The sequence below is a fragment of the Crinia signifera genome, chromosome 6, assembly GCF_055691185.1.
Source record: "Crinia signifera chromosome 6, ASM5569118v1, whole genome shotgun sequence".
NCBI lineage: Eukaryota > Metazoa > Chordata > Amphibia > Anura > Myobatrachidae > Crinia > Crinia signifera.
The window spans coordinates 207,641,413-207,666,477 of NC_139222.1; the positions used below are offsets into that span (position 1 = coordinate 207,641,413).

A 25,065-nucleotide genomic window follows, 5' to 3' on the forward strand; every position below is an offset into this window, starting at 1 on the left:
ATTGGGGTTATAGTTTATATTTGTAAGTACTCCTGGAAAACGTGTAGGTTCACTGGGGCTGCCAGCTGCCTTAGCCCAGTCAATGAGTGTGTATGAGTGTATGTATGCTCCACTGCTGCCCCCCAAAGGTCTCCTGTGAAGTAGCACCTGCCACCTTGGAGCGCACGCGTCATATCTGGGACAGGAAGTGACGTAGGGTGATGTGGGGCGGAGCTATATAAGCGCGGCTCATTCTACCCGTTGTATTGTTAGAGCGGAAGCCGCGCCCGGACACGTGATAGCATAGCACCGGACACTCAAACGCCGCCATGGGGGACAAGATGGACATGTCCCTTGACGATATTATCAAGATGAACCGTACTCAGAGACCAGCCGGCCGGGGCAGAGGGGGTCGAGGCGCCCGAGGTGGCGTGACCCGTGGAGGTGCCGGTGGGCGCCTTGGTACTGGCAGAGGAGCGTCAGCAGCAGGCGGTGATGCCGGCGGCCGGGGAGCGGGATGGCCGTCCCGTACAAGGACAATGCTTAGCCGAGGCGGAAGGAACCGGCCCACACCGTACAGCAGGGTATGAGTGGCGGGGACAGGGGGCCGGCAGGGAGGGCCTGCGGCCTAGCGGTGGTGCCGGAAGCGGTGGCCGAATGGAGCGGCGGGGCCTGAGATCCGCGAGAGCCGCACAGACCGGATCGAGGAGGGGGTGCCCAGCCTGAGAAGGTTCGAGCAGCCCCGTACACTCGCTGGCTCCGGCGGGAGGATGCTGGCTGTCTGGGGGTGTGGGTGCCTGTGTGCCCCCTCCCGTCGTCCTCAACGGCCTCTCTTGTATTTCAGCCGAAGCAGCTCCCGGATAAGTGGCAACATGACCTGTTTGAGAGCGGCTACGGGCCCGGGGCGGGCGTGGAGACTGGAGGGAAGCTACTGGTGTCTAACCTGGACTTTGGGGTGTCCGACGCCGATATCCAGGTGAGTGATGGCTCTGGCCCGGGGGGCGGGGTATTATGTAATACATTCGTGGCATATAGAAATCCTCTGTACATGACTAATTTGTATAAAGCCCCAGATATTGCTATACTGCTTCTGTGTTAGAAGTATCTCATTACTGTTCTCATATGAAGACAATGCTCGTGATTTAGCCAGTAATGGGCTCATATTACATTATGCCTGGTACACTCCAGAACAATGCAGATCGTACGATCGGCTCACGATCTGTTGGACCACACAATCTGATATGATCTTGACCTGTACCCAGCTGAATGGTATTTTGCTGCAGGTAAGATCTGTGAAACAGCCTGTCTGCATCGGAATCGTATCAGAAATGACCCAAAACATGCCCAATTTACAACTGGTCCAGGTTGTATCTAAATTGTTTTGAGGCCAAATTGTTCTGTTGTGTACCCTACATTAATGTTGACTTTCAGGCTTTGCAAAGGATTTTCGGTACTTGTTTCCTAGCACGGCCACAATCGCGGGTAATTTTTAGTGGTCTGCGATGCGACCGACGCGATGCCCGCGATTTCCCATTTGAAATGCATTGAAAAAAGTCAAAATCGCGTCTGTCGCATCGCAGGCGGCTAAAAAAGCATTAAATGGTCCAGACGCGATGCCCGCGATTTCCCATAAGGAACGATGTTAAATGCCTCAATTTACCCAAATCAACATAGGGAACAATGGTAAATGGGCCAGAAACCCCCAGTTAACGCCACCCCACGATCAACGTGAACCCGAAGCGTGGCGAGCGCAGCGGTACGCGTCCTCCGACCTTTTCGTACCCCCTCTATTCACGTCGGCATGGAGTTGAGAATAGAATAGTGTGGCGAGCCCCGCGGATACCTGTGAAGCCCGCAAAGGGACGCGTTTACCTGTGAAGGTATCCGCGTCCGCTCGCTGCGCTCCCCACACTATTCTATCCTCAACTCCACGCCGACGTGGATAGTGGGGGTATGAAAAGGTCGGAGGACGCGTACCGCCGGCCCTCACGGGCTTGCTGCGCTCGCCACGCTTTGGGTTCACGTTGATCGTGGGGTGGCGTTAACTAATTTTGAGGGGCCATTTCACTGTTCAGGGGTGTTTTGGGGGGTTTCTGGCCCATTTACCATTGTTCCCTATGTTGATTTGGGTAAATTGAGGCATTTAACATTGTTCCCTATGGAAAATCGCGTCGGTCGCATCGCATGCGACCGGCGCGATTTTTTTTTTTACCTGCGATGCCCAAGATCATGATCGGTGTGGCCGTGCTAGGAAACAAATACCGGATTTTCTAATGTAATGAGTTGGATGTTTTTTTTTTTTTTTTAACCAGGTTACTGCGTGAGGGACTTGTGTGAAACTGCCTCAATATTCATGTATGAACTTTGTTTTCAGGAACTTTTTGCTGAATTTGGTACCCTTAAGAAGGCAGCAGTACACTATGACAGATCCGCCAGAAGTTTAGGTACAGCTGATGTGCACTTTGAAAGAAAAGCTGATGCATTAAAAGCAATGAAGCAGTATAATGGAGTACCACTTGATGGTAAGTTCATTTGGTTTGGCTTCTCATTTGTTATCCCTTGGAATGAGAAACTAATGTTGGCTTGTCTTTTAGGTCGCCCTATGAACATTCAGTTGGTCACATCGCAAATAGAAGCACAAAGGAGACCTGTGCAGAGGTGAGAAACTATTTTTGTATCTTAATTAAGCTGTCTACACACTTAGCGATCCAGTCTCTGCTATAGTTAAATGTTTGCGGCGCCTACTCTGGTACTTGCCGTTGCTGACAATATTGTCAGATTGAGCTGCATGTACAGATGATGGGGAGGAGTGTGCATACTTAACAATATTAAGCATACGTGCTGACTGATGTTTGAGGCATCTTCAACAATATGTGTAATCACTATCGCCCAGTGTGTATCCAACTTTACTCATTAGCAAACTGGCATTGTTACACTTACGTTATATTGTGTTTTATTTTCAGCTTAACCAGGGGTGGTATGACACGGCTGCGAGGTGGTCAAACAGGCTTTGGTGCTGGTGGAGGAAACAGGCGAGGAGGCAGGGGTGGAAATCGGGGCCGAGGACGGGGAGCTCCAAGAAATACAAAGCAACAGTTATCGGCAGAAGAGCTTGATGCCCAGCTTGATGCTTACAATGCTAGGGTAAGTACATAGCGATTCAATTGTCTTAAGTTACATTTGAGTGGTATAAGCTTCTTAATGAATCGCTACACTGCTTACTGTTTAGACTTATAATGGCTCATGTAGTGATGATCCTTGTGTGGATTTGATTAGTGTTGGTTCGCCTTTAAGTTAATTTCAGTAATGTCCTATACGCATCAACCTACTTCTGCTATTTTGTTAGCTGGGGTAGTTTGATGCACTGGCTATACACCTAGATATGATTGTGTATATGTTAAGAAAATTTGAATCCTAGTTCTACTTCTACCTCAAGTTGATACAGAGATGAATAAGGCAGATTGCGATTTTCTATTGCTGTTATGGCTGTTGTACCATGTGGACTAAGTGTGCCTGGCATTTAAAGCCAGAAACATTTGACTAATCCCTGGGGAAGGGCTTGGTGCGGGGCAATCGTTTGAAGAGCTTCCAGCTTGATGCAAACTGTCCCAGCTGACCATGCACCATGTGGACACTGCACATTTCATATCATTATGATATGCATGCATCTGCTTTCTGTCCGGTAAATCCCATCTGAATTGACACCCATCGGATCTATGTGAAACTGCCATACATGCTGTGATCTCTTGTTAGAACCTGATCAACATAGTGTACTATATATCTTCTAAAGTGTATCAAGCTTTATCTTAGGAGATGCACTGCCTCATTGAATAAAATTCTATATGTTCGGTACCCCCAGTTAACTATTTCCCAATTAGTTTATTGGTTTTTAAATTGGCATGTACTTTGCCTGTACCAGAACCGGTTCAGGCTTTGTCAGGCTGGTGTCAAAGGTCCCTGCTTTTGGAAAAAATGGTCTAGTGTAGAAACTACTACGCTCAAAGTATTTATGTAGCTGCTGTGGTTTAAATTTCACTTAAAAGCAGAATGCTCAGTACAGTTGTCATGTGGTGGTCTGTTTCCCCTAAGTGGTATGTTGCATGTCCCTCTGCCTTAGAAAAGGTTCTGTGGCTCGCCATGTAAACTACTTTTTTTGAAAGTCTTGTGTTGCTGCAGCTGTTCCATAGCACTAGCAAATGGTGCTGTAACAGCTGTTCCGATTTGCTGGCTTACCCTGGTGACTCATTATTTTTTTCTTTCTCCTTACAGATGGACACTAGCTAATTCCCACTCCTGTTTCTGTGCTGTTTTGGCTCCGGAAATCCTTTCTACACTTATTTCGACTAGGTTTTAAACTCCTGTAAAGTTGCAGAATGTTTTTGTTTTATTGACTTTTTTTGTTTTTATTTTCCCCAATTTATTTTCTGAGGAATTTTACTGCGTGTCATGGGCAGGGTGGTCTTTAACTTCTAATAAAAAAAACATGTTTGTTATATTCTTGGCTGGACATTGCACATGATGTGCTTCTTGAAGTTGTTTGGAACTGAGGGGGGTTCACCTCTCTATGCCAATGTAAAATGCTCTTTTTATGAAATGGATCTGTCAAGAGGCAGACGCAAGAAGTATTGTAACTATTAAATACCATTGGGTCTGCATTGCTTAGTGTCTTTCAATCTGTAGTAGCAGTTCAATTTCTAAAATGTACATATTTAGTTAGTTGGTACCAGCTTCTTACTTAGGTGCTAGTACTTAGGCTAAAAAATAATGGTAAAACAGACTTCTTCTATAAATTGGTCTTGTATACTTATCGCTCACATGGTGAGATACAGGAAATGAGTAAGTCGCCCATGGCAACTATATCGGTTGACTTGTAGGACCTACTGGGAAATGCATAGAAGTGGTTTTCTATTGGCAGTTTGTCCACATTTTAGACCGTTTATTACCTCCCCTTACTGTCACCTCTTTAACATGAATTTTAAAATTATGAATATCCTTAAACATGTCACGAGTAATTAATTATGTCTTGTAAGAACAGACTTAAAGGGAAGATGTCTGAAGCTCAAAAATGAAGTTGCCCATAGTAGTAAATCTGCTTTTATGTAGTGTTAGAAGTACCTTCTAGAAGGGCAACTTTCTGCTCAGAATGCTTAACGGATCACACTTGGGGGTTGATCCTATTAGTCCCAAAGTGTGCAAGGTGCTGTTTTAATGCTGAAAACTGCACATGAATTAAGCTTAACCTGCATCCTTTGCAGGTTCGAATTCACAGAAAATTTCTTGCACCCTTACGGGGGTGTGAGCACTTTACTGCAGGTCCAATTTGCTTGAAAAGTGTGCCTGTTGTGGTGATTCACAACCCGCAAATCATCCGCATCCTTCGGGGACTATGGATCAACCCCTTAAGGACAGATGTATGAAGCTTCAGAGTGATAAACAACCAGCCAATTGGCTATTTTTTTTTTTCCTCACAAACTCTGCCTGTAGTATGGTAGTTAGCGCTGATTGGCTGGCTAAAGATGGCCATACAGTGAGATTTTTCTCATGCGTTTTGTACTCCATTGGCTCACATGATTTGCATGTAATCCAAAGGCAGTACAAAAGTATGTGCTGCACATATTTTTTGTGCGGTGAGATGCCAGCGGGAAAGCACATAGCACGGTCCCATCACACCTTGTATGGGCCTCTTACCACTTTTTGACGCTTGATACAGCTGGCCCCTAAAGTTACTGTTTTTACTAGCAGGGAGTGTAGTTATAAGCTGGTTTGTTACGTACAGATTTGGAACCCTAATGGTTTGACAATATATTAATATCACACCTGTAATTCAGATTTAAAGGTACTATCACTTTTTTTTTTATTTGAATATTTATACGCAGCTAAATTGTAAATGTATATTGGCTGTTTTACCTGTAATCTAGACATTGTAAACAGAAATTGGCCCCATTATGGGTAGATTAGAAACAATCTGCTCTCTAACTCTAGAGCATGGTTAAAATGCATTACGTTTAATTTTGCTGTTCCAAAGAGTTTTATACCATGGTTCCCAAACTGTGCCTATGCGCCTTGAGGTGCCTCAGGACACTTGCAGGGGTGCTTTGGGTTGGGGGACCAAGATCAAGTTATATTTATGGGCAATGTAACGGGCAAAACCAGTACTAGTGGCTGACAATCATAATGTCGACAAACAGAAGGGAAGTCCTGTCCTTTACCACAGAACTGATATATAATCAGTGTGTGTGTTCATTAGCCTAGGGGGGTGCCTTGAAAAAAATGTTGATGCTCTAGGGCAGTGGTTTTCAACCTCTGTCCTCAAAAACCCTCTACATTGCATGTTTTCCAGTTCACCTGGCAAGTACACTCGTTGTTCACTGAAACATTTTAAAAGATCACAGGTGGAGCTGATTTAACGTGATTCTGTGTGGAGACCTGGAAACCGTGCACTTTTGGGGGTCCTTGAGGACCAAGGTTGAGAACCACTGCTCTAATGCACAGGTTCTCAGTCTGTCCTCAGGACACCATAGTGCATGTTTTTAAGTCTCATCACAATTGAGTTAAATCAGCGGTTCTCAAACTGAGTCTGACCTTCTCAGCATGGGGTCACGATTCCATGTTGCTGACAATCAGGCTAATGACTTTTCTAATGTCAGTGATATCAAGGAGTCTGAAACACCTGAATTGTCTGTTACTTCAGATTCTCATTTTTGTGCCTCCACAATGCTGCCATGTATGTGTGGACTACACATGTGATCTGATGAACTTCTGAAGTAACTTGCTGGGGTCCTGTCATTATTTTTTTTTTTTTTTTTATTGTTTGATGGGGTCCCAGAGCGTAAAAGTTTGAGGACTCCTGAGTTAAATAATAAGCTCCACCTGTGGATCTTTTAAAATGTGTCGGTAATGAATGCACCTGTAGTTGAGTGGCCTGAAAAATGTGGGGTCCTGAGGACAGTTTGAGAACTACTCTAGGGTGCCATGATTCAAAAACTTGGTAATCCCCAGTTTATACTAATGTAATATGGCAGGGTAATAGTTTCTGGACTACTTCAGTTATATTCATAGTAATACCTTCTGTGGCAGTCATGTGTTCAAAATACCAGGTCTGAGGCTTTCTTGTTTAAATATTTCTTTATTGCTTTTAAAGGTACAAAATACATATACACCATACATTACACTTGCACATACATAAATACCAAAAAAAAAAAAAAAAACAGGACTTACATATAATACACAACATATATACAACAGTTGGTGAATTGTTCTATCTTTCTAGATCGATACCCCCCCTTGAAACTTGAATCATCCTACTCCGTGAATCTCACGGAGACACGTGTTCCCCTAAGCCCCTCAGATTTATTTCCCTCATCTATTTAGGTGCATCTGTCCAGACCACTGAATCCCCTTAGTTATCTTTATTTATACAGTCTATCATTCAATAGTGGCTTTAATTTTACTGGTGTTACTTTAACTAACGAGTGATGGATTTGTACTTAGTGTATATCTAACGTGAGTTATTACTTTTATTTATCTTAGTGTTTAGCTCTAACGAACAATCGTGACTTTATTTATATACTTCTTATATATTAGAAACCCTTTTAAGTGTCGGTGCTTATTTTAAACGTAGTGTGTATATCTTCAATTATTATGTCAATTAGTGTCCGAAACTCTTTTAGAGTATGGGGAAAATTACCATTTATCCCAAATTAAGTGAAATCTGCCAATATTTCTAGAGAAAAGCATCTCTCTCGTGTTCAAAAGTATAGTTAACCGTGTTAACCCAGTCCTTAATATCCAGTGCCTTTTCTGCCATCCAGAGTCTGGCAATGCAGGTCTTGGCAAGTGAACCAAGATTAATGGCCAACTGCCTTGAATCAGGTGACAGCCCCGACCCAGTATTAACGCCTTGGGACATATTTCCCTTCGAGGGATACCAATATTGATCAGCACATCCGCAAATTCCTTCCAGAATTTTTGCAGAAATGTGCCCTGCCAAATTAAGTGCCAAGGTCTGAGGCTTTCTCACTGCAAAATGGATTGGTTTGGAAAGTGTAGGATCCTTTTAACACTGTTTCAAATACCAGGTTTTTGTAACATGTAGTATCTCTGTCACTTTCACACTGCAGCTAGAACGGTTTTGAAACTAACGGCCATATACTGTGTTATAGCTGCAGTGTGCAAGAAGTGGCTGTGAAAGATGGTTCATATAAAAAAAAAAGTTTTATTGAGGTAATCTGTGACCAATTACAGCCAACTTAAATTGCTGCATTCTAGATCCTAATAGGTTGTATGTCATTCGCAGGTGAGCTGTTTTCCAAAATAGTTTACATTTAGTAATGTGACCTACTCAAAGGCCTTTATTCAATGTGAGTGGGTTACCATATTAGTCAATGACTTGTAGCACTTACCATAAACTCGCAGTACTACTCATATTTTAGATTAACTTCACATTAATGTGTGCAGTAAGCTGTTGGTGTAGTCACTGTGCTATTCAGCTTTGTCTAGGAACCCCTGAGATCCTCAAAATTTATGCAAAAAATTCCAACATCCCACAACTCCTGCCGCCCTTTTTTTTTTTAAATTATGCAATAGATAACTAAACTTAATTGACTTGGCTGTTTATACAAAAAGTCGCTGTGAGCGATTGGCATTTTTAGCGGCTATTTTGTACATGTCAAAGATGTTTGCTTTCAAAGGGTTAATGAGTCATGATTGTTTAGTTGGAAATGCTGAGAAGGTTTCTCATAATAGTTAAATATTAATCCAGTAAGCATTTCTGCTATGTCTTGCTACGCCCTGGACCTGTATACCAAAAGTTGAATAAATACAAGATAGGAACCAGGTATCATTGGCATTAAAATCTTGGATCAGGCGAGAATCCGTACAGAGATACAGTGATCAGAGTATCCGATCTTGTTGACTCCTGATTAATATCTATCTGGCGTATATACTGAAAACATAAGTCCTGGTATTTACTGTATATGATTGGCATGCCTATGCCATAAGAAGACCTTTAGTACTGTACATAAAAAGCAAACCACTTTTACCCCAGCTGTGCCATTTTGTTTTCTTTTCTTAGCCTTGTACCATGTGATATTTGCTCAGGCAGTAAAACGTCATAATTTCAAAATCCCAATGCATGCAGCAGTTAACTATTAAATGCACCACTAGTACTGCACATATGAACAGTCTACCATAAAGAAGAGAACCTAGTGCTTGTACCTTTTTGTAGAAGTGGTGAATGTTAACTTGCAGTAATTAACCCTTTGAGTGCCAAGTTAAAATGTGTGAAAATTGCCACGCAAATCTTTTTATTCATCATAATTACTGGTAATTGTTTACCTAAAGAAAATATCATTTTTATTTGAGTTTTATATAACAAATGTGTGGGAATGTTAAACCCAGTCTACAGTAAAAACCAAAAATAAGGCTTTATCTAAAGGGACTCGGCACATATTCAATAGGAACTTATTGCCATAATGCAGTTTACAGCCTAATCCAGAGAAACTACTTTCTGAGAAACTTTCTTCTGGCTCTGTTTGGTCCTGAACTACTGCTCTTGTCACTTTTCTCACTTGACTCTTATTTGTTGCACAAGACTTTACTGTACCACAGTGATTCTGACTATGCCATGGAATTCTATGGTTACTGGAAGGTTCATAATTTTTTTTCTCTCCTTTGCATGCACCAGCATTAGTTCTCAATACAGCATACTTTGCTATGTTGTATATATATTTTTTTTCTTTATATAGTTGCTATCTCTTGTCAGATCTCATGGAAGCTAAGAACCTAGGTTTTTTTTTTTTTTTTTTTAATGACAACTTTTAAATACCTGCTCTACCCTAATTAAGATCCTTATTTGATTAACTTGACTCTTCCTAAGAGAGCCTCCTGTATGTACTATTGGGCAGATGCACTAAGCCAGGCATGTCCATGCTATGGCCCTCCAGCTGTTGTGAAACTACAAGTCCCATCATGCCTTGCCACATTTTTGCTATTAGGGAATGCTAAAACTATGGCAAGGCATGCTTGGAATGTGTAGTTTCACAACCATTGGAGGGTGATAGTTTGAACATGCCTGCACTAAGCATTGGAGAGTAGCAATGTGGAGAGAAACTATTTACCATTGAGCTCCGATAATTCCCATCCAATATGAGAGACAGAACAGCACGAATGGGAGAAGGAGCCGCAGCACTGGCCAATTATACCGCGCACACCGGATGCAACACCAATCAGAAGGCTGGACGGCACACGAGTCCCACCCCCAACCTATAACAGAGAGACGGAACACACAGACTGTAAATCTCCCTAGAAGCAGTCCGACACCAGGCCGAAACGCGTTGGAGCACACCCAAGCAGCAACCTCCTAACAACAAACTTGAACATCGGGAAGATAGAACACCCGGAGAAGTGGCTGTACAAGTGCGGGACAAAAATAAGTCATCATGGAGCAGTTACCAAGCTGGCTGTAGTGACGGAAGCAGAAGACGCTAGTGGAGCGAAGAAGGGAGAGCGCCGGGAGGAGGTGAGTAACCAAGGTCCATCGGCTAAGCATCGTGACGGGGGGGGGGCGCATACTAGCTAACTTCCGCCTACGGTCTCAGTCAGACGCTCCCCGGCTGTGGCTAATGGACTAAGAAGGTAGACGGCTTACAGCTGAACACCTGATTAGTCAAGCCGGTCCGAGAAGGGGACACACAGAGCGCCCAGACTGAGGCGATCACCTCCAATAAGACACCCAGAGGACTGCCAGCCAGGACCCACAACTCACCACCGAGCTCCTGCAAGCCATGGACTGGACCTCTTGTAACATCAGAGGGCATATCTTCATAAACAGGCAAGTGGGACGCTGCACCTGTACCAACCGATAATCAACTTTGAACCCAATCCCCACCCCCCGGTGCCCTCAATCTGGACCCCCTATCCAGCTGCACCAACCAGGAACCCTGTTCCAGGGACACCCACCCCCTCCATGCAGGATTACCTGTCATTTATTATAGTGCTTAGATTTTCCTTTTGCATTACTGTTTATGTAAAATTTATATTTATTTGTATGTATAATTACAGCTGTTGACTGTACCGATGCACTTATGTTTAACTTTTTTTCTGTACATTATTGCATTATGAAGTAAAGCTTTTTAACACCAACACCTGCCCATTATTCATTTACCAACCACGCCAACACAGAAAAAGGGGTAGAGCGCTGCACTTAACCCAATACACATAGTTTGGACATGCCTGCACTAAGCATTGGAAAGTAGCAATGTGGAGAGAAACTACTTACCATTGAGCTCCGATAATTCCCATCCTGTAACATGACAGGAGCTGAGTGGATGAATTTAGTCCCCTGCATTGTGTATCCAGCTACCGGTTCTTAAATTACTGCTCATACTCTAACCCTCCTAATCAATGCCACAGTGCTTATTTTCCTGTCTTACATGGGCTCTGTGAGTTAGGATACCTCATACAGAATATATGGTACTTATGTAGTATCTGGGCGTCCGATTTAGAAATCGCATCGCATCGCATGCGACCAAATCGTATGCGATGCGATGGTCAAGATTTTTTCATAGGATTCAATGTTAAAATGGTCTGAGTCCATTTTAACATAGAATTCAATGGGAAAAAGGGGTCCTTTTCCTTTCCCCACTATCCAAGTGGGCATGGAGTTGGATATAAACCTGTGGCGAGCGGACACAGAATACTTTTTAAGAAATATGCGTCCGCTCGCCACGCTTCGGGCTCGGTGGCTCGCTGCGCTCGCCACGCTATATAAAATCAACTCTATGCCCACTTGGATAGTGGGAAAATGAACAGGACCTTCTTAACATTGAATCCTATGCAAAATCGCATCGCATCTGATTGTATGCCTTAAGGTAAGGCATACAATCACAAAATCGGCAGCCCAGATACTACATAAGTACCGAATATATTTACCATTTAATGTTAAGGGAGGGAGTTTAAAGAAATATGTGAATTATGCTCAGCGATAATTCCTTTTCTTCCTAGAGATCCCATGGCAGCCATTAGTTTCCCTCCCTTATGTGTTTTGTGTTTTTCATGAACCTTCATTACAAACAAATAAGGGAGGGGAACTAATGGCTGCCATGGAATTTCTAGGAAGAAAAGACATTTTCGGTGAATATAATTCACATATTTCTTCTACGATCCCCATGGAAGCCATGACCAGTATGTCCACCTAAGCATAGAACAAAGGGGAGTGAGACCATAATATATGCAAGTAAAATTTGTTCACTGAGAGGATTATTTTTCTGACAGGGTTTATTGGAAAACTAGATTCCCAAAGTGGGCACAAGATACTGGTGATATTGGGAACTGGTTAGACCAGGGGTTCCCAATCTCTTTTTAATCACGGCACCCTAGAGTATAAGAATTTTTTTTGCGGCACCCCCAGGGCAAAAATATTTTAATTAGATAGGATTTATATGCGATTCTTAGGGTCAGTTATAGGGAAAAGGTCAGAAATTGCTTCTGTTTGTTTGTACACATTTTATGATTGGCAGCCACCAGCACTGGTTTTGCTTATAAATAATTAACCATTAATAATTTGAGTTGGTCCTGGACTACCAACCCAGGGCACCCCTGCTTGTGTCCCGAGGCACCCCAGGGAGCCATGGCGCACAGTTTGGGAACCCCTGGGTTAGAGCATGTATGAATTGAAGACCATGTAGCTGCCTGGCATGATCGCCACAAGAAAAACCACCTTCCATGTAAAGCGCTTAAGCAAAATGTCTGTCAGGGGCTCAAAATGGTGTTTTTACAGGACAATTCGTACCAAATTCAGGTCCCATGGTGCCACCAAGAAGGTGGATGCTGTCTGTTCATAGCTGTAACAAATCTCTTGACCTATTTTTCTTCCGCCAATCTTCTATCCAACAGCATGCTAAAATCCACGATCTGCGTTTTGATGGTAGCCGGTGCTAGACCTAACTCAAATCCTTCTAATAGGATATGTAGTACCTTAGCTGTGGGTATTATAGAGACGTTTTTTGTAAATTTACTTAAAGCCATAAATTTGTTCCACATTTTATAATATGTCAAGGAAGACCTCTTATTTTTTTCACCTTTTAGTATCTTATCAGTTACTTGATTGGACAAGTTATGATGTTTCAGAGTTTGCCGTTCAATTTCCACACCTTTAGACAAAATATTGCCGGGTCTGGATGCAGAATTGGCCCTTGACATAGAAGATCTGGTTCGTTGGGTAGAATCCAAGGTTCCAGAGTCGAAAATTTTGAGAACGCTCATGAACCAGGCCCTTCTTGGCCAAAGGGTAAGACTGCCAACACTCAATCTTCTCTGATCTTTTTCAGGATTTTGTTTATCATGGGTATAGGTGGAAAACACAAAGCCGAGGTTGCACTGCCATCGTACTGAAAATGTGTCTAGGGCTAATGCTTGAGGATGATAGTACTTTGAGTAAAAGTTGTTCACCTTCCTGTTGGTATAGCATGCCATCAGATCTACTTCTGGCTTGCTGAATAGATTCACATTCCCCTCCACATTCAATTCCCCTATCCCCAGGAGAACTTTCTTTCTGTGATTATATTCTCTGGCCCTGGAATATATACCGCCGAGATGGATTGTAGATTTTTCTGTGCCTATGACACAATCTTTTCTGATATGGCCATTAGCATCCTGCTCCTGGTCCCAACTTGACAGTTTTTATGTGAGACAACTGTCCCATTGTCTGACATGATTCTCAGATGGGATATTCATATCTTTTCTGTAAGACAACAAATCGCCTGAGATACCGATCATATGTGCGACCCATTCTACTAGACTTGCATCTGTAGTCAGGACAAGAAAGTTCAGACTCTTTAGACTGGAGAACTTTTGCCCGTAAATCGCCTGTCCGCCATCTCAATGATTTTCTTGCCTTGAGGCTTAGGCTTAATATTTGACAATCGTTGATTCTGTTTCTCACAAATGGAAGGAGATGCCATTGAAGGCCCCTTATGTTCCATTGAGTCCAGGGTATTACGTGAATGCAAGAGTCCATCATACCCAAGCGTTGAAGGCTCAACAATAGCAGAAACCTTTCTCTTTTGTCCATCCTGGTGACACAGCTTGACATTGTGATGTAGGAGGGTCCGCAGGAGCCAAGGCACCTATCCTGACTTCTTTGAGAGCAGGCTCCTCCCTTCTGCATCCCATGATGCTTCAGTTCGTTTTAGTTGCCCACAGGAGTGGGTGCTGTGCTGAACTGGCTGCTGTCTGCAGACATTTTGTGACAGTAGCTAGGTGTTTTTTATTTTATTAATTCACTAGTTAGTACAGGCTTTCCAGTGTGTTACTTCTTCTGGAAGTTCACACAAACTGAGAGTGCAGCAGAGGCTGACGGAAGCGTCAGTGCTCTGTGTGAACTTGTGAAGAGAGATGCAGCTGCGTTACCTACACAGCGCTTCAACCTCCGTTGCAGAGCGGTTGTCCTGGGCCTCGGGGGCGTCCTAAACCGGCTTCTTGCATAGAAGGGGATCGTGGGGGATGAAACCACCACGATGGCGGCCACCATCTTGAAAAGGCTTATAGACTGAAATCCCACTAGGGAGGTGACGTCTATTACAGGAGTCCAGCGTTTCTGGACAATTCCGAGTGTTCCCTGTCTGGGGGAGTTACTGGAGGTGAGGCGAGACACTTAGTAGTAGCGGCTGATGGAGGAAGGGGGCCAACAGGTTTCCCTCCTCGCTGAAGCAGAGACTGGGTCTCGTCCTACACTCTGTTTGGCCCCATTTTCTCTCCACACTGAGGAGCTGAAGTTTGGATTACACGGCTGTACTGAGTGAAAGTCTCTCCTGGGCAGCGTCTTCCCTGGTGATTGCTGAGGATCTATTGCAGCAGAACAGTCAAGATAAGTACTTTATTCTTAACAATGCCTGATATGTGTGTGTGTGCCAGTGAAGTTTTCAGCGGTGCGCTACTGACATGCCACCATTTGGCAGGTCCAAAGCCCACCCCCCATCTTGTCGCTCCCACCGCTACATGTCGCTCACCTGCTGCCGATCCTCCCCCTCACCATTCGGTGAAGTTCAGGCCACTCGGCAAAGCAGGGGCTGCTGCAGAAGGCAGTGGCTGATCCTTCTGTGGTCAGTATTTCTGGGGCGGGAGATACCTGCCCTGGTAGGCTTGTCCTGCCCCAGGGAAACCCACCACTGTTAAAACTCAATATAGTGTGACGCAACCAGGGGCAATCTCATTGTGTGAGCTTGTATGGCCATGTGGCTGATATTTTGTTGCTTCCAGACATTTGCACTTTACAATAACAGAACTTACATGGCCAGCACTAGAAGGGCAAATAGTTGACAAACTGACTTGTTGGAAAGGAGGCATCCTATATCAGTGCCACTCTGACCTCTTCGGTATGATTATAGAGATTGCATGGCGGTAGTTTTTTATCCTATGAACTTGCTAGCAATGGGTGGAGATTAAATGGCAAAACAAACTAATTAGAAGACGTCCAAATACTTTTGGCAATGTAGAGTAGACATCTGCTCTACATTGAAAACATTTACATGGCTAGGCGAAAAAAAACACTAAATTTGGCTACTAAGTATTGAGTTGCTGAAAATGGACCCAAAAGTGGTTGAAAATGGCTGTTAATTTGAAAAAAAGTGGTAAAAAACATGTGGATTCGTGGTGAATTCCCTAATCCACATGGTTTTCTACCGTACTGGATATTTTATCATTTGAAAAATTGGAACTTTAATTAAATAGGTTGAATGTAAATTTGACAACATGAAAAAGTGCAGATTTTGCAACTGTCAAAAAAATTTGGCACCTAATTAAATATCCCCTAAATCTCAAAATACATATATGGGTATGGGGAATTTTCACCAAAATGTCAGCAACAAGCCATGCAATTCACACATGCAAAGAAAACAAACCAAGGGCCTGATTCACACTGGCTCGCTAGACAGTACATTCCCTGCCTAGCTAGCGAGCACCTAAACACCACCCCCCCAAATCCTTTCTCTGCCATGCGAGGGGATGCGTTCGCTAACAAATCCCCTCGCATGAGGCCGGTAGCAGGAGAAATCATTGGATGGACGCTGACGATCCAATGATTTCTCCTGCCTTTGAAAATAAGTCAGTCTAAACTGAATTTTATTTCCTCCGCAGATCACCGAAAACGGGACAGGCGCTGACGTCATGTGACGACCAGCGTTTTCATTGGAATGGGGACAAATGCAATTAAGGAAGGAGCGATATGTTACTGTGTGTACCTGGGTTCTGATATGTTAGTTAGCCCATCTTATCGGCTGGGTACCTATGATATTGCTCCGGTGTATACCCAATCTGAAGCCAGGTACACACTAGAGCGATATCGGCCCGGTATGTAGTTTTGGGTCAATTTGGAACAAAATACCGGCATGATCGCTCACTGCTTTACGGCGGTTTGTTGGTGCCTGCGGTTGCTAGCGACATTAGGTTTGATGTGCTGAACATCAAACCTAGCGGCCAATTCAGACCTGTTCATTAAGGTTTGAATTTGGCCCCATCCCCAATGGTGGGGGACTGCACATGCGCAACCCCCTGGAGTGATCGCCTTAGGCGAGTTTTTCACTCGCCAGGGTGTTCGCAAAATGATTGACAGGTAGGGGGCAGTCGCTGGGGGTCTGCCCATTGTTTCATGGGCATGTCCACAAAAACATCACATGACATAAGTCCAGGCATACTTTTATCTGCGAAGAAAGGAGAAATAATTCGATGGCGAGTAACCATCAAATGATTTGTCCTCTGTGCAGTCGGTGGGGGAGCATGCGTTCAGCGTTTACCTGCTCGCTAGGCAGCAAATATAAGCAGCCTAGGGAGCAGGTCTGAATCATGATCCTAGTGATAAAACTTGCGGCATGTGTAATGAAAGGAGGGATACGTCGTAGCGTCTATCACACATTCATCACATTGCTCAATATGTATCCAGTTTCCAATGTGCCGCCTCGGTACATATTGTTTCAGCGCGAAGTGCGAACCCAGCTCAATGCTAACTACATTGTATAATTGTCTGTTTAGTTATTGTCGGATCGGGCAGATTATTGTACGGTGTATTTGGACAACCATGTAAGTAAAAGGCGGCTCCGCCCCCCTCAGACGCCGGCATTTTGCGGGTTGTCATAATTTTAGTTACCCATAGTCTGTGGGACTTGGCGACTGATGTACAAAGCTATCGATGTGCAAAGTCCCGGCTCCCGGCGCTGGGCACCGCGCATAGCTTGGGGTCACTCAGGCACACAGATTTATTTGCGCTGCAGACGAAGCAAGTTTTGGCTTCAGCATTGAGTACCAAGATGGCGGCCGCGGCCCCGGCCCCTAGCGGAAGTGACCCACATCCCTGGAAGCGCTGCGCTGTGGGGTGTGTACGGACTTCATCCGCCATTCCTGAGGGTGGGAACCGATAGAGCGGGTAACAGGACCGGCACCGGTAAGCGGTATATGCCGGGGGCTGTGAATGCGCAGTTTAGGCGCTGTTGTGGGTGGGGGTGCACGCACGCGCGGGTGCTGGTTGTGGTGTGTGATTGATGACATCACTGTTCCCCGCTACATATATATATACACACACAGTACTCAGCATGTTACATGTCATGCTTATATACTGCTTAGCTAGGACTCTATCAGTTGTAATCCAGTGCAATTCTCAGCAGCAAAAGCGCCACAAATAAATCACCTACCGTGTATCAGCTTTAGGGCTGCTGGTCCATCATTGCATTTTGTTATTGCAGTTCTACCGAGTCATTTTGTAGCTGGGTAGAACTGCACTACTACACAAGAGCAGTGCTGATCATTGTACTTTCAGGATTCATACTAGCTTTATAGTAGACTGTTATGTCTTACTATAAAGCTCAGGTGTAACTTAATATATCTATGGAAATCTCAAAGAATTTTATATATTATATGGAAGTTCTGTCTTCATTATATAAATAGTTTGAAGCAATCATTCGGTGCTTTTTGTTTTTATGTGTTTCATGTTTCCCAAAATGTGACTTTTGTACAAACTGCAAGGAGCATCTCTCTAACAATTGGTGAGGGAGCCCACTTGTAAGGACTCAATATTACACTTAATACTTCCAAATGGTGACAGAATATCTGATGTAAATGTGGGTGAAAACCTGGGATCCAGTGGCCATCAAGCAGTATGGTTCAAATTAAAAACCCACTCAGTGCACACAAAAACAAAGGTGTTAGATTTTAGGAAGGCTGATTTTTTTTTAGAGATGAAAAACTCTGTAAGGGATTCTTTGGCAGAATGGACCAGTGGCGTAACTACTTATTATGCCCCCCCCCCCCCGCACCGCCACAAAAAAAATTTGGCTCCCCCTCCCCTCAGCGCCCCCCACCCCATGCCCATACCTGCCCACCTGCTGCTGTCTGCGGTACCTGCCTGCCGTGCTGTCTCTCCGAGTCCCAGCACTGGCTCCTGCTGCTACTAATGAAAAGTGACTCTTAGAAAATGGCTGCCCCCATACTACAGACAGAAAACTGTCTGCAGTATGGGGGCAGCCATTTTCTAAGTGTCTGTTTTCATTATAGAAGCAGAAACCAGCACTAGGAGAGATGGGACTGTGATGGCATGGCAGGCAGGTACCGCAGACAGCAGAGGGTAACTATAGCCCCGCAGACCCCCGGCGCCCAAACTTTCTCTGCGCCTCCCCGCCACCGCGGGGGCTGCAGAGCTATAGTTACGCCACTGGAGTGGACGAACATGGAAGGAGTGCAGGAGAAGTGGGAACAATTAAAAAGTGCAATATTAAAAGCAACAGAACTTTGTGTCAAAAGAGTTAGGAAAAACACAAGGAAAAGGAAGCCATTGTGGTTTGCGAAAGAAGTAGCAAGTATTGTGAAACCAAAAAAGTTGACCTTTAAGAAATTTAAGCAGACGCAGAATAATGAGGACAAAGTGGTGTATCTTGTTAGACAGAAGGAGGCTAAGAAGGTATTCAGAAGTGCAAAAGCACAGGCTGAGGAGAAAATGGCCCAGTCAGTGGGTAAAGGGGGGGGAACGGGGGAAACTTTTAAAACGTATTTCTGCCTTGCAGCCGGCGAGAGGATACCTGTGGTTAAGTGTGTTTAAGTTAAGTCTTGATGGGCCCATATACAGTAGAAAATTGTGCAGCCATCTCACCATTGTAATGAAGTGCCCCATTTACTGTAGTGTCACCAGTGCACAGTGCTTGTTTGGTTGGGTAGGTATTGCCTGTTGACACTCTCGGTTTAATATCATTCTCTACTACCAACTGGGAGATGTGCATGTTTTGTCAAAGGCCTGTATATTTCTTTGGAGTGATAAAATGTACTTATTTTCTTTCTTCCCCCTCCTCAAAGGGTGCCTACTCTGAAATATGGCTGAGCATGAACCCACCTCAGAGCAACTTGCACAGATAGCAGCAGAAAATGAAGAGGATGAACATTCTGTAAATTATAAGCCTCCAGCTCAGAAAACAATTCAGGAGATTCAGGAGCTTGACCAGGATGATGAAAGTCTAAGAAAGTACAAAGAGGTTCTGCTTGGGCCTGTTCCTGCTTCGGTGGGTAAGTAATATTTTATATTCTAACAGTTCTTTACATAAAGAGCGCACGTTGAACAAAATTCATATGCAGTCGTATAGCTTGTACACAAATCGTCTGATGCTTTCCTACTACGTGTGTTTCTGAGCCACAGCGAGTGAATTGTGGTGCAGCTTGCGACAAGGCATTGGTAAGTGACAGGAAGACAGCATTTGGGGATGGTAATGAGCAGTGGTCGGATACTCAGAGGCGTGTCATGGTTGTTCAGATGGGTTGGGATCGTTTAGTCGACCATAACTAGGTCGACATGGGTCTAGGTAGACACTAGCATTAGGTCGACATGGGCTAGGTCGACAGTCAAAAGGTCGACGGGGTTTTTCACTGTTTTTTTTTTTACCCGAATGTTGACATGGACACAGTTTGAAGTGCAACGCATCCCCTCGCTAAGCTCGGCACACTATTTTATTCTCCCACAATGCCCTAGTGAATGGTAGGGCATGAAATACAGTCTGTCGGCACATTTCGGCTCAAAAAATAGCAAAAGATAGCAATAGCAAGAACAACCACATCTGATATCAGGCCCGTTATGTAGCTCTTTCCAGAGAATATTTCAGTATCTTGCATCCCAGACTGCCCTAATGGAGCTTACAATTTATAATCCTTATCGCATGGATACACAAAACTCCTGTTAATATAGACTATTTCTGGAGCCCAGCGAGTAAATACGAGCACCAGAAGGAAACATGCAGGTGCAGGGAGAGCATGCAGGTTGAGAACACATAGGGTCTTGTTTGGGAATTGAATTCAAGACATCAGTGCTGTAAAGCAGGCCTGGCCAACCTATGGTTATCCACTTGTAGTGAAACTACTCATCAAAGAATGCCGTACCACTTTCAGCATTTCCTAATGTAAAAACGATGGCAGGGCATGCCGTTTACAATGGCTGAAGAGCCACAGGTTGGCCAGCCTGCAGTATAGAATCAGGTACAGGGCACAACATGGAAACACCGGTTTGCTGATAACTTTTTATTTTATCTTTCTACAAGATCCTCATGTTTCAAATGTGGTTGTAACCAAACTGACCTTGGTTTGTGCGGATGCTCCTGGCCTGCTCCAGCTGGATTTGACAGGTACATCTAATTTTATCTTTAACACTTCCTATAATGAGAGCTGTCCATTGCATTAAGGTTTGTCCTAAGAGCGGCTATATGTTTCTTGTGCCAGGTGATCTGGAGAAGTTTAAGAAAGAATCATTCTGCCTTAAAGAAGGAGTGGAGTACAGAATAAAAATCAGCTTTAAGGTGAGAAACCTGCCCAACGTATGTGTCTGACGTGTTCAACATTTGTGGTTAGTGGAATTAAGGTTCTGTTTGGTGTCTTTACAGGTCCACAGGGATATTGTATCTGGACTGAAGTATCAGCAGCAGACATACAGGAAAGGAGTAAGATGTAAGCGATGTCATTCTTAGTCATTTATTATAGAATACAGTATTGGCGTATTCCAATTATTGTGAGTATTGGTTGTGCCTGCAATATGATGTTGCCTCCCGTTCTTTATAAAAAAGTATTTTCTTTGCAGTGGACAAGACAAATTATATGGTGGGAAGTTACGGGCCACGAGTGGATGACTATGAGTTCCTCACTCCGATAGAGGAGGCACCCAAGGGATTGTTGGCCAGAGGCTCGTATACCATGAAGTCGCACTTCACTGATGATGATAAAAGCAATCACCTCTCTTGGGAATGGAACCTGAATATCTGTAAAGATTGGAAGAACTAGGCTTGCCCAGAGTTTTCCCATTCGGGGTTTGTAACACCCCTGTTTCCTCCAACTCTCTGAGAAATGCCGCAGGATTGTGTTCCAGCCCATACCATGTGGTGCCCCCTGCACCTTCAACTCACCCCTATGACCCCCATAAATGCCAAGTGGGATTGACATGTCTTACGTGGGCACTGTCTGCCTCGCCCTGCTCTGCCTTCCTGTGTTTTATGTGTACTGCAGAATGACTGGGAGGAGGGAGTGATCTGTATGCTCACTTTATCAGGCCAGTTCCAGTGAAGGTGCTTGGCTTAATGATTAGCAGGCAGTTTGCACTGGGAATTCATAACAGGGACTTCTGCTGTTCCCTTTCTTCCTCTGTTTGTTGCGACCCATGACTGCCTTAGATCATTGCCTGGTACACCCCTGCTCTTTAAGAATTATTTTTTTTGTTTTGTTCCTGTAACCATGTTGCCTTAATGATTTACCATTTGTTGCAGTAGGAGCGTCCTTGTGCTTCATTGATAAATGTGTGTGCCTCACTGCAATGTGTCATCCCAGTATTGGATTTAGCCACATGCAAGTTATTATAAGCTGCTCTTATTCTGCACTGTGCTGTGATCTAGTCCCATCAAAAGGCACTTATTCATACATTCACTGCATTGCAGATTTTCTTAGGACCAAACCAATAAAAAACATTGCTTTGTGCAAGTCCTCCTTTCCCCAACAAGTATCTGAAATGCCCACTTTGTATTGTATGGGCTGTATTGTGTGATGTGCCAGTATTCAGTCGCACCATGACTGTGCTGCTTACATGTATCAGTTTGTTTCATTGTAATCTGTCAATATGACCGTTAAACTAGATTGATGCCGTTGTTCAGAGATGAACCATTCTAATGCTAGTACTGACCTATGAATGTGGGGTGTTAGTGCAGACAGCCTGTTTTTACATCTAGGAGAAAGTTGTGACATAGTCTCTTATTCGGGTTTACCTATATTTATTGCCTTTACCGCAACACCTTCCTCTGCTTATAGTCCCAGATTCACTGTTCCAGTCCGGGGACTCCCAGGGCATCTGTGTCGTTTGCAGCCTGGAGAGTCTTGGAATGGGGTGCCTCTGTGGTCATTTCTCACAGATCTTATTTGTGCTCAATTTTGTTTTGTATTTGTTTTGTCTGTCTCCTCTCCCAAAAGCCAGATTAGCATGATTACAACAGGCATTTGTTTTCCTTTTTATGATAAATAAAATCACTTCCAACTGGCTACACAGTGCTTCTTATGTAATGTGCTTCCTGCAGTACAGCCTGTCTGTTCTCCTCTATTCCACAGTGAAATGTATCCGATCGCATCTCCAAGACCTTGCGGTACTGTTTTCAGCGCATCCTGGCTCGCCCAAGCAAACTCTGCACATAGATATAGTTGCCAGCAGGGGACACCCTAGCTACATTGCCAGCTGATGTTCAGGTTATGAGCTGTATAGTTTTTCAATGACAGAACTTTGCTATGTTCTCTTTGTTAAATGAATCGCATCAGGGAACACTTCTTTCTACTGCTTTGTGAGCTTAGCTGCACGGACACACTGACTCCCACAGTGGTAATTGTTGTAGCTATGGGACTATGTAAAAACATTTAGTATTTGCTGTAACTATTAGGGAGTAGTGTCCCTTTACACAAGCTGCTATACAGAAGTGTCCTCACACACCAAAGTTGCAGTTGGATGAAACAAGACTGCACTGATTAATTTAATATGTGACACCTGTGTGCTTCTGAATCTATACAAAGCATGATTAAACTTGGCATGAGAAAAGCCACCGCTGATGCATTGTAGTACTTCTTCCATATATGTTGCATATAAAATGAATCAGCAAGCTGAGTCACATGACACCTGGGGTCACTGAGAAGGGATGTTTGGTGCGATTGCATCAATAGTGTATGAGGCACGTCGGTATATGATGCTGTAGGTACCGCTTCAGACAATGCACTTAGTGCTACCAACAAGTAAAAGCTGTCATTTCCTTGGGCCCTTAAATGCAAGGGTATGGATCATAGGGTCAACAGTAAATAGGTCTACATATAAAAAGGTTGACATGAGCTTTTCACGTTTCTTTGGTGTCTATGTTGACATCTGAGGACATGGACCCCCATGTGGTTTACCACGTACCATCACATGGCTTACTTGCCTAGACAGTCCTCGGGCCAGATGCATTGCTCCGCTGCACTCTGCCAACTTTACTATTCCCAATCGTAGCGCACGTGGATGGTAATGTGTGAAAAAACCATGTCCACATTTTCATGTGTTGACCATTACTATGTTGATCTTTTGTCTCTCGACCTTGTGCATGTTAACCAAATGGGGCTGACCTATTATCCGGATCCGGCAGGCAAAAAGGTGCGGTGAATCACTTCACTTTATAAATTGACTGATCTGAGCCATTAGTCATTTCAGGTCCAACGTCTAGTCAGGCTCAACAGCCCTAGCGCTAGTGGCAGATCCAATGGTGAGCCACTTTTATAATAAGAACATTCAACATTCATTGTAGATTATTTTTTTTTTTTAAAAAACATAAAAATAAAAAATTACAATTAATTTAAACCAGGTTGTTTTAATTTGAAAAAGAAAAAGGGTCTGCAATAGGTTAAAATCTAAATTGTTAAATTCTGCGTTGAGATCCAATTCTTTCAGCAAAAATGGGCACTTATTAAGATGCAATGCTGCTGTCGCATTTCTGTGTAAATTTTGATTAGAGATAATTATGGGCATCCATTCAATGCAATGGCCGGTGCATAAAACCAATGTAGAGGCATGACCAAAATGCCATGCTACATTCGGCAGCATGGCATGGTTCCCGGGGACTCTGGTCGACTGCAACAGGGCTGACCAGAAGACATGGACTTTTACACACTGGCCAAACTGACATTCTGATTTGCCTGGAAATTACATCATTCAGATATCTGTGTAGTGTGGGATTGACCTATATGGCCAGTATTCAATGCCTCAGATTCGCCGTTTTTTACAGTGAATCTGGCAATTCGCCGGGGTAACAGCAAATTTTCTCTCATAAAAAAAACAATTCGCCCTACTCAATGGTGACAATTCGCTGAAAATGAACAGCGAATATCTGTCAATTCGCCGTGTGCGGTTTGCTGCAATTCGCCGGTGGTTTTCAATGGGGTTTTTAGTCAAATTTGTCGAGAGTGTATTCAATGCTCAAATGGAGAACTGCTTTCTCCAGTGATTTTTGCCATGTTTCACCGTTTTGCATTCGTCATCTTTTTTTTTTTTTTTTTCTGTGAAGGGGCATGCTATTTTTATTCATGTGCTTGCAGCACATGAATATATATTAAAAAATTATTATTTTTTTTTAAACAATTGTGTTTTTTTTTTTTTTACACATTCGCCAGCACTCTGGTCCCGATCATTACATATGCAAGATCGGGACCAGTGAGTGCAGCGGCTACTATCCCAGTCCCCTGCCAGCTCTCGGGGGGGGGCTCTCCCTGTGTCCTTGCCAGCCCTCCTTCACCCCCACAGTGTCCGGCGCAGGCAGGGAGGCTTCCATCTCCCTGCCTGCCACCGTCCCCCACTCCGCAGTGGTTAAAATTTGCCAGCAGGGGCTCACTGTCCCTTGCCTGCTCTCCAGGGAGGCAGCTTCTGCTGCCTGTGTCCCCGGGAGCCCTCCTACACAAATTCTGGGGCAGGCAGGGAGGTTTACATCTCCCTGCCTACCTCAATTCGCCGCAGGGGTTAAAATTCGCTGTCAGGGGCAGCGAGCACCTGCGGCATTGAATAGGGTGACAGGGAGGGCTGGCAGC

The 25,065-nt window shown here is 44.0% G+C and overlaps 2 protein-coding genes across 2 annotated transcripts; both read left to right on the forward strand.

Annotated features, from left to right (window-relative positions):
- Positions 1-221: 221 nt before the first annotated feature.
- On the forward strand, positions 222-4,472 carry ALYREF (Aly/REF export factor). Its single transcript, XM_083148707.1, has 6 exons — positions 222-563; positions 824-955; positions 2,354-2,501; positions 2,574-2,637; positions 2,943-3,123; positions 4,249-4,472. The coding sequence occupies exons 1-6, from the start codon at positions 309-311 to the stop codon at positions 4,261-4,263; spliced, it is 795 nt and encodes a 264-aa protein (XP_083004833.1). The 5' UTR covers positions 222-308; the 3' UTR covers positions 4,264-4,472.
- A 12,713-nt stretch (positions 4,473-17,185) lies between these two features.
- On the forward strand, positions 17,186-22,517 carry ARHGDIA (Rho GDP dissociation inhibitor alpha). The gene is made up of 6 exons (XM_083148708.1): positions 17,186-17,413; positions 19,312-19,518; positions 20,541-20,624; positions 20,719-20,795; positions 20,880-20,943; positions 21,074-22,517. The coding sequence occupies exons 2-6, from the start codon at positions 19,329-19,331 to the stop codon at positions 21,271-21,273; spliced, it is 615 nt and encodes a 204-aa protein (XP_083004834.1). The 5' UTR covers positions 17,186-17,413; positions 19,312-19,328; the 3' UTR covers positions 21,274-22,517.
- Positions 22,518-25,065: the final 2,548 nt, after the last annotated feature.

Coding starts and splice junctions, on each gene's coding strand:
- ARHGDIA (XM_083148708.1), top strand. CDS start 19,329: ATGGCTGAGCATGAACCCACCTCAGAGCAACTTGCACAGATAGCAGCA. Junction 20,625..20,718: donor GCTCCAGCTGGATTTGACAG/GTACATCTAATT, acceptor TTCTTGTGCCAG/GTGATCTGGAGAAGTTTAAG. Junction 20,796..20,879: donor GAATAAAAATCAGCTTTAAG/GTGAGAAACCTG, acceptor GTGTCTTTACAG/GTCCACAGGGATATTGTATC.
- ALYREF (XM_083148707.1), top strand. CDS start 309: ATGGGGGACAAGATGGACATGTCCCTTGACGATATTATCAAGATGAAC. Junction 956..2,353: donor TGTCCGACGCCGATATCCAG/GTGAGTGATGGC, acceptor CTTTGTTTTCAG/GAACTTTTTGCTGAATTTGG. Junction 2,638..2,942: donor CAAAGGAGACCTGTGCAGAG/GTGAGAAACTAT, acceptor TTTTATTTTCAG/CTTAACCAGGGGTGGTATGA.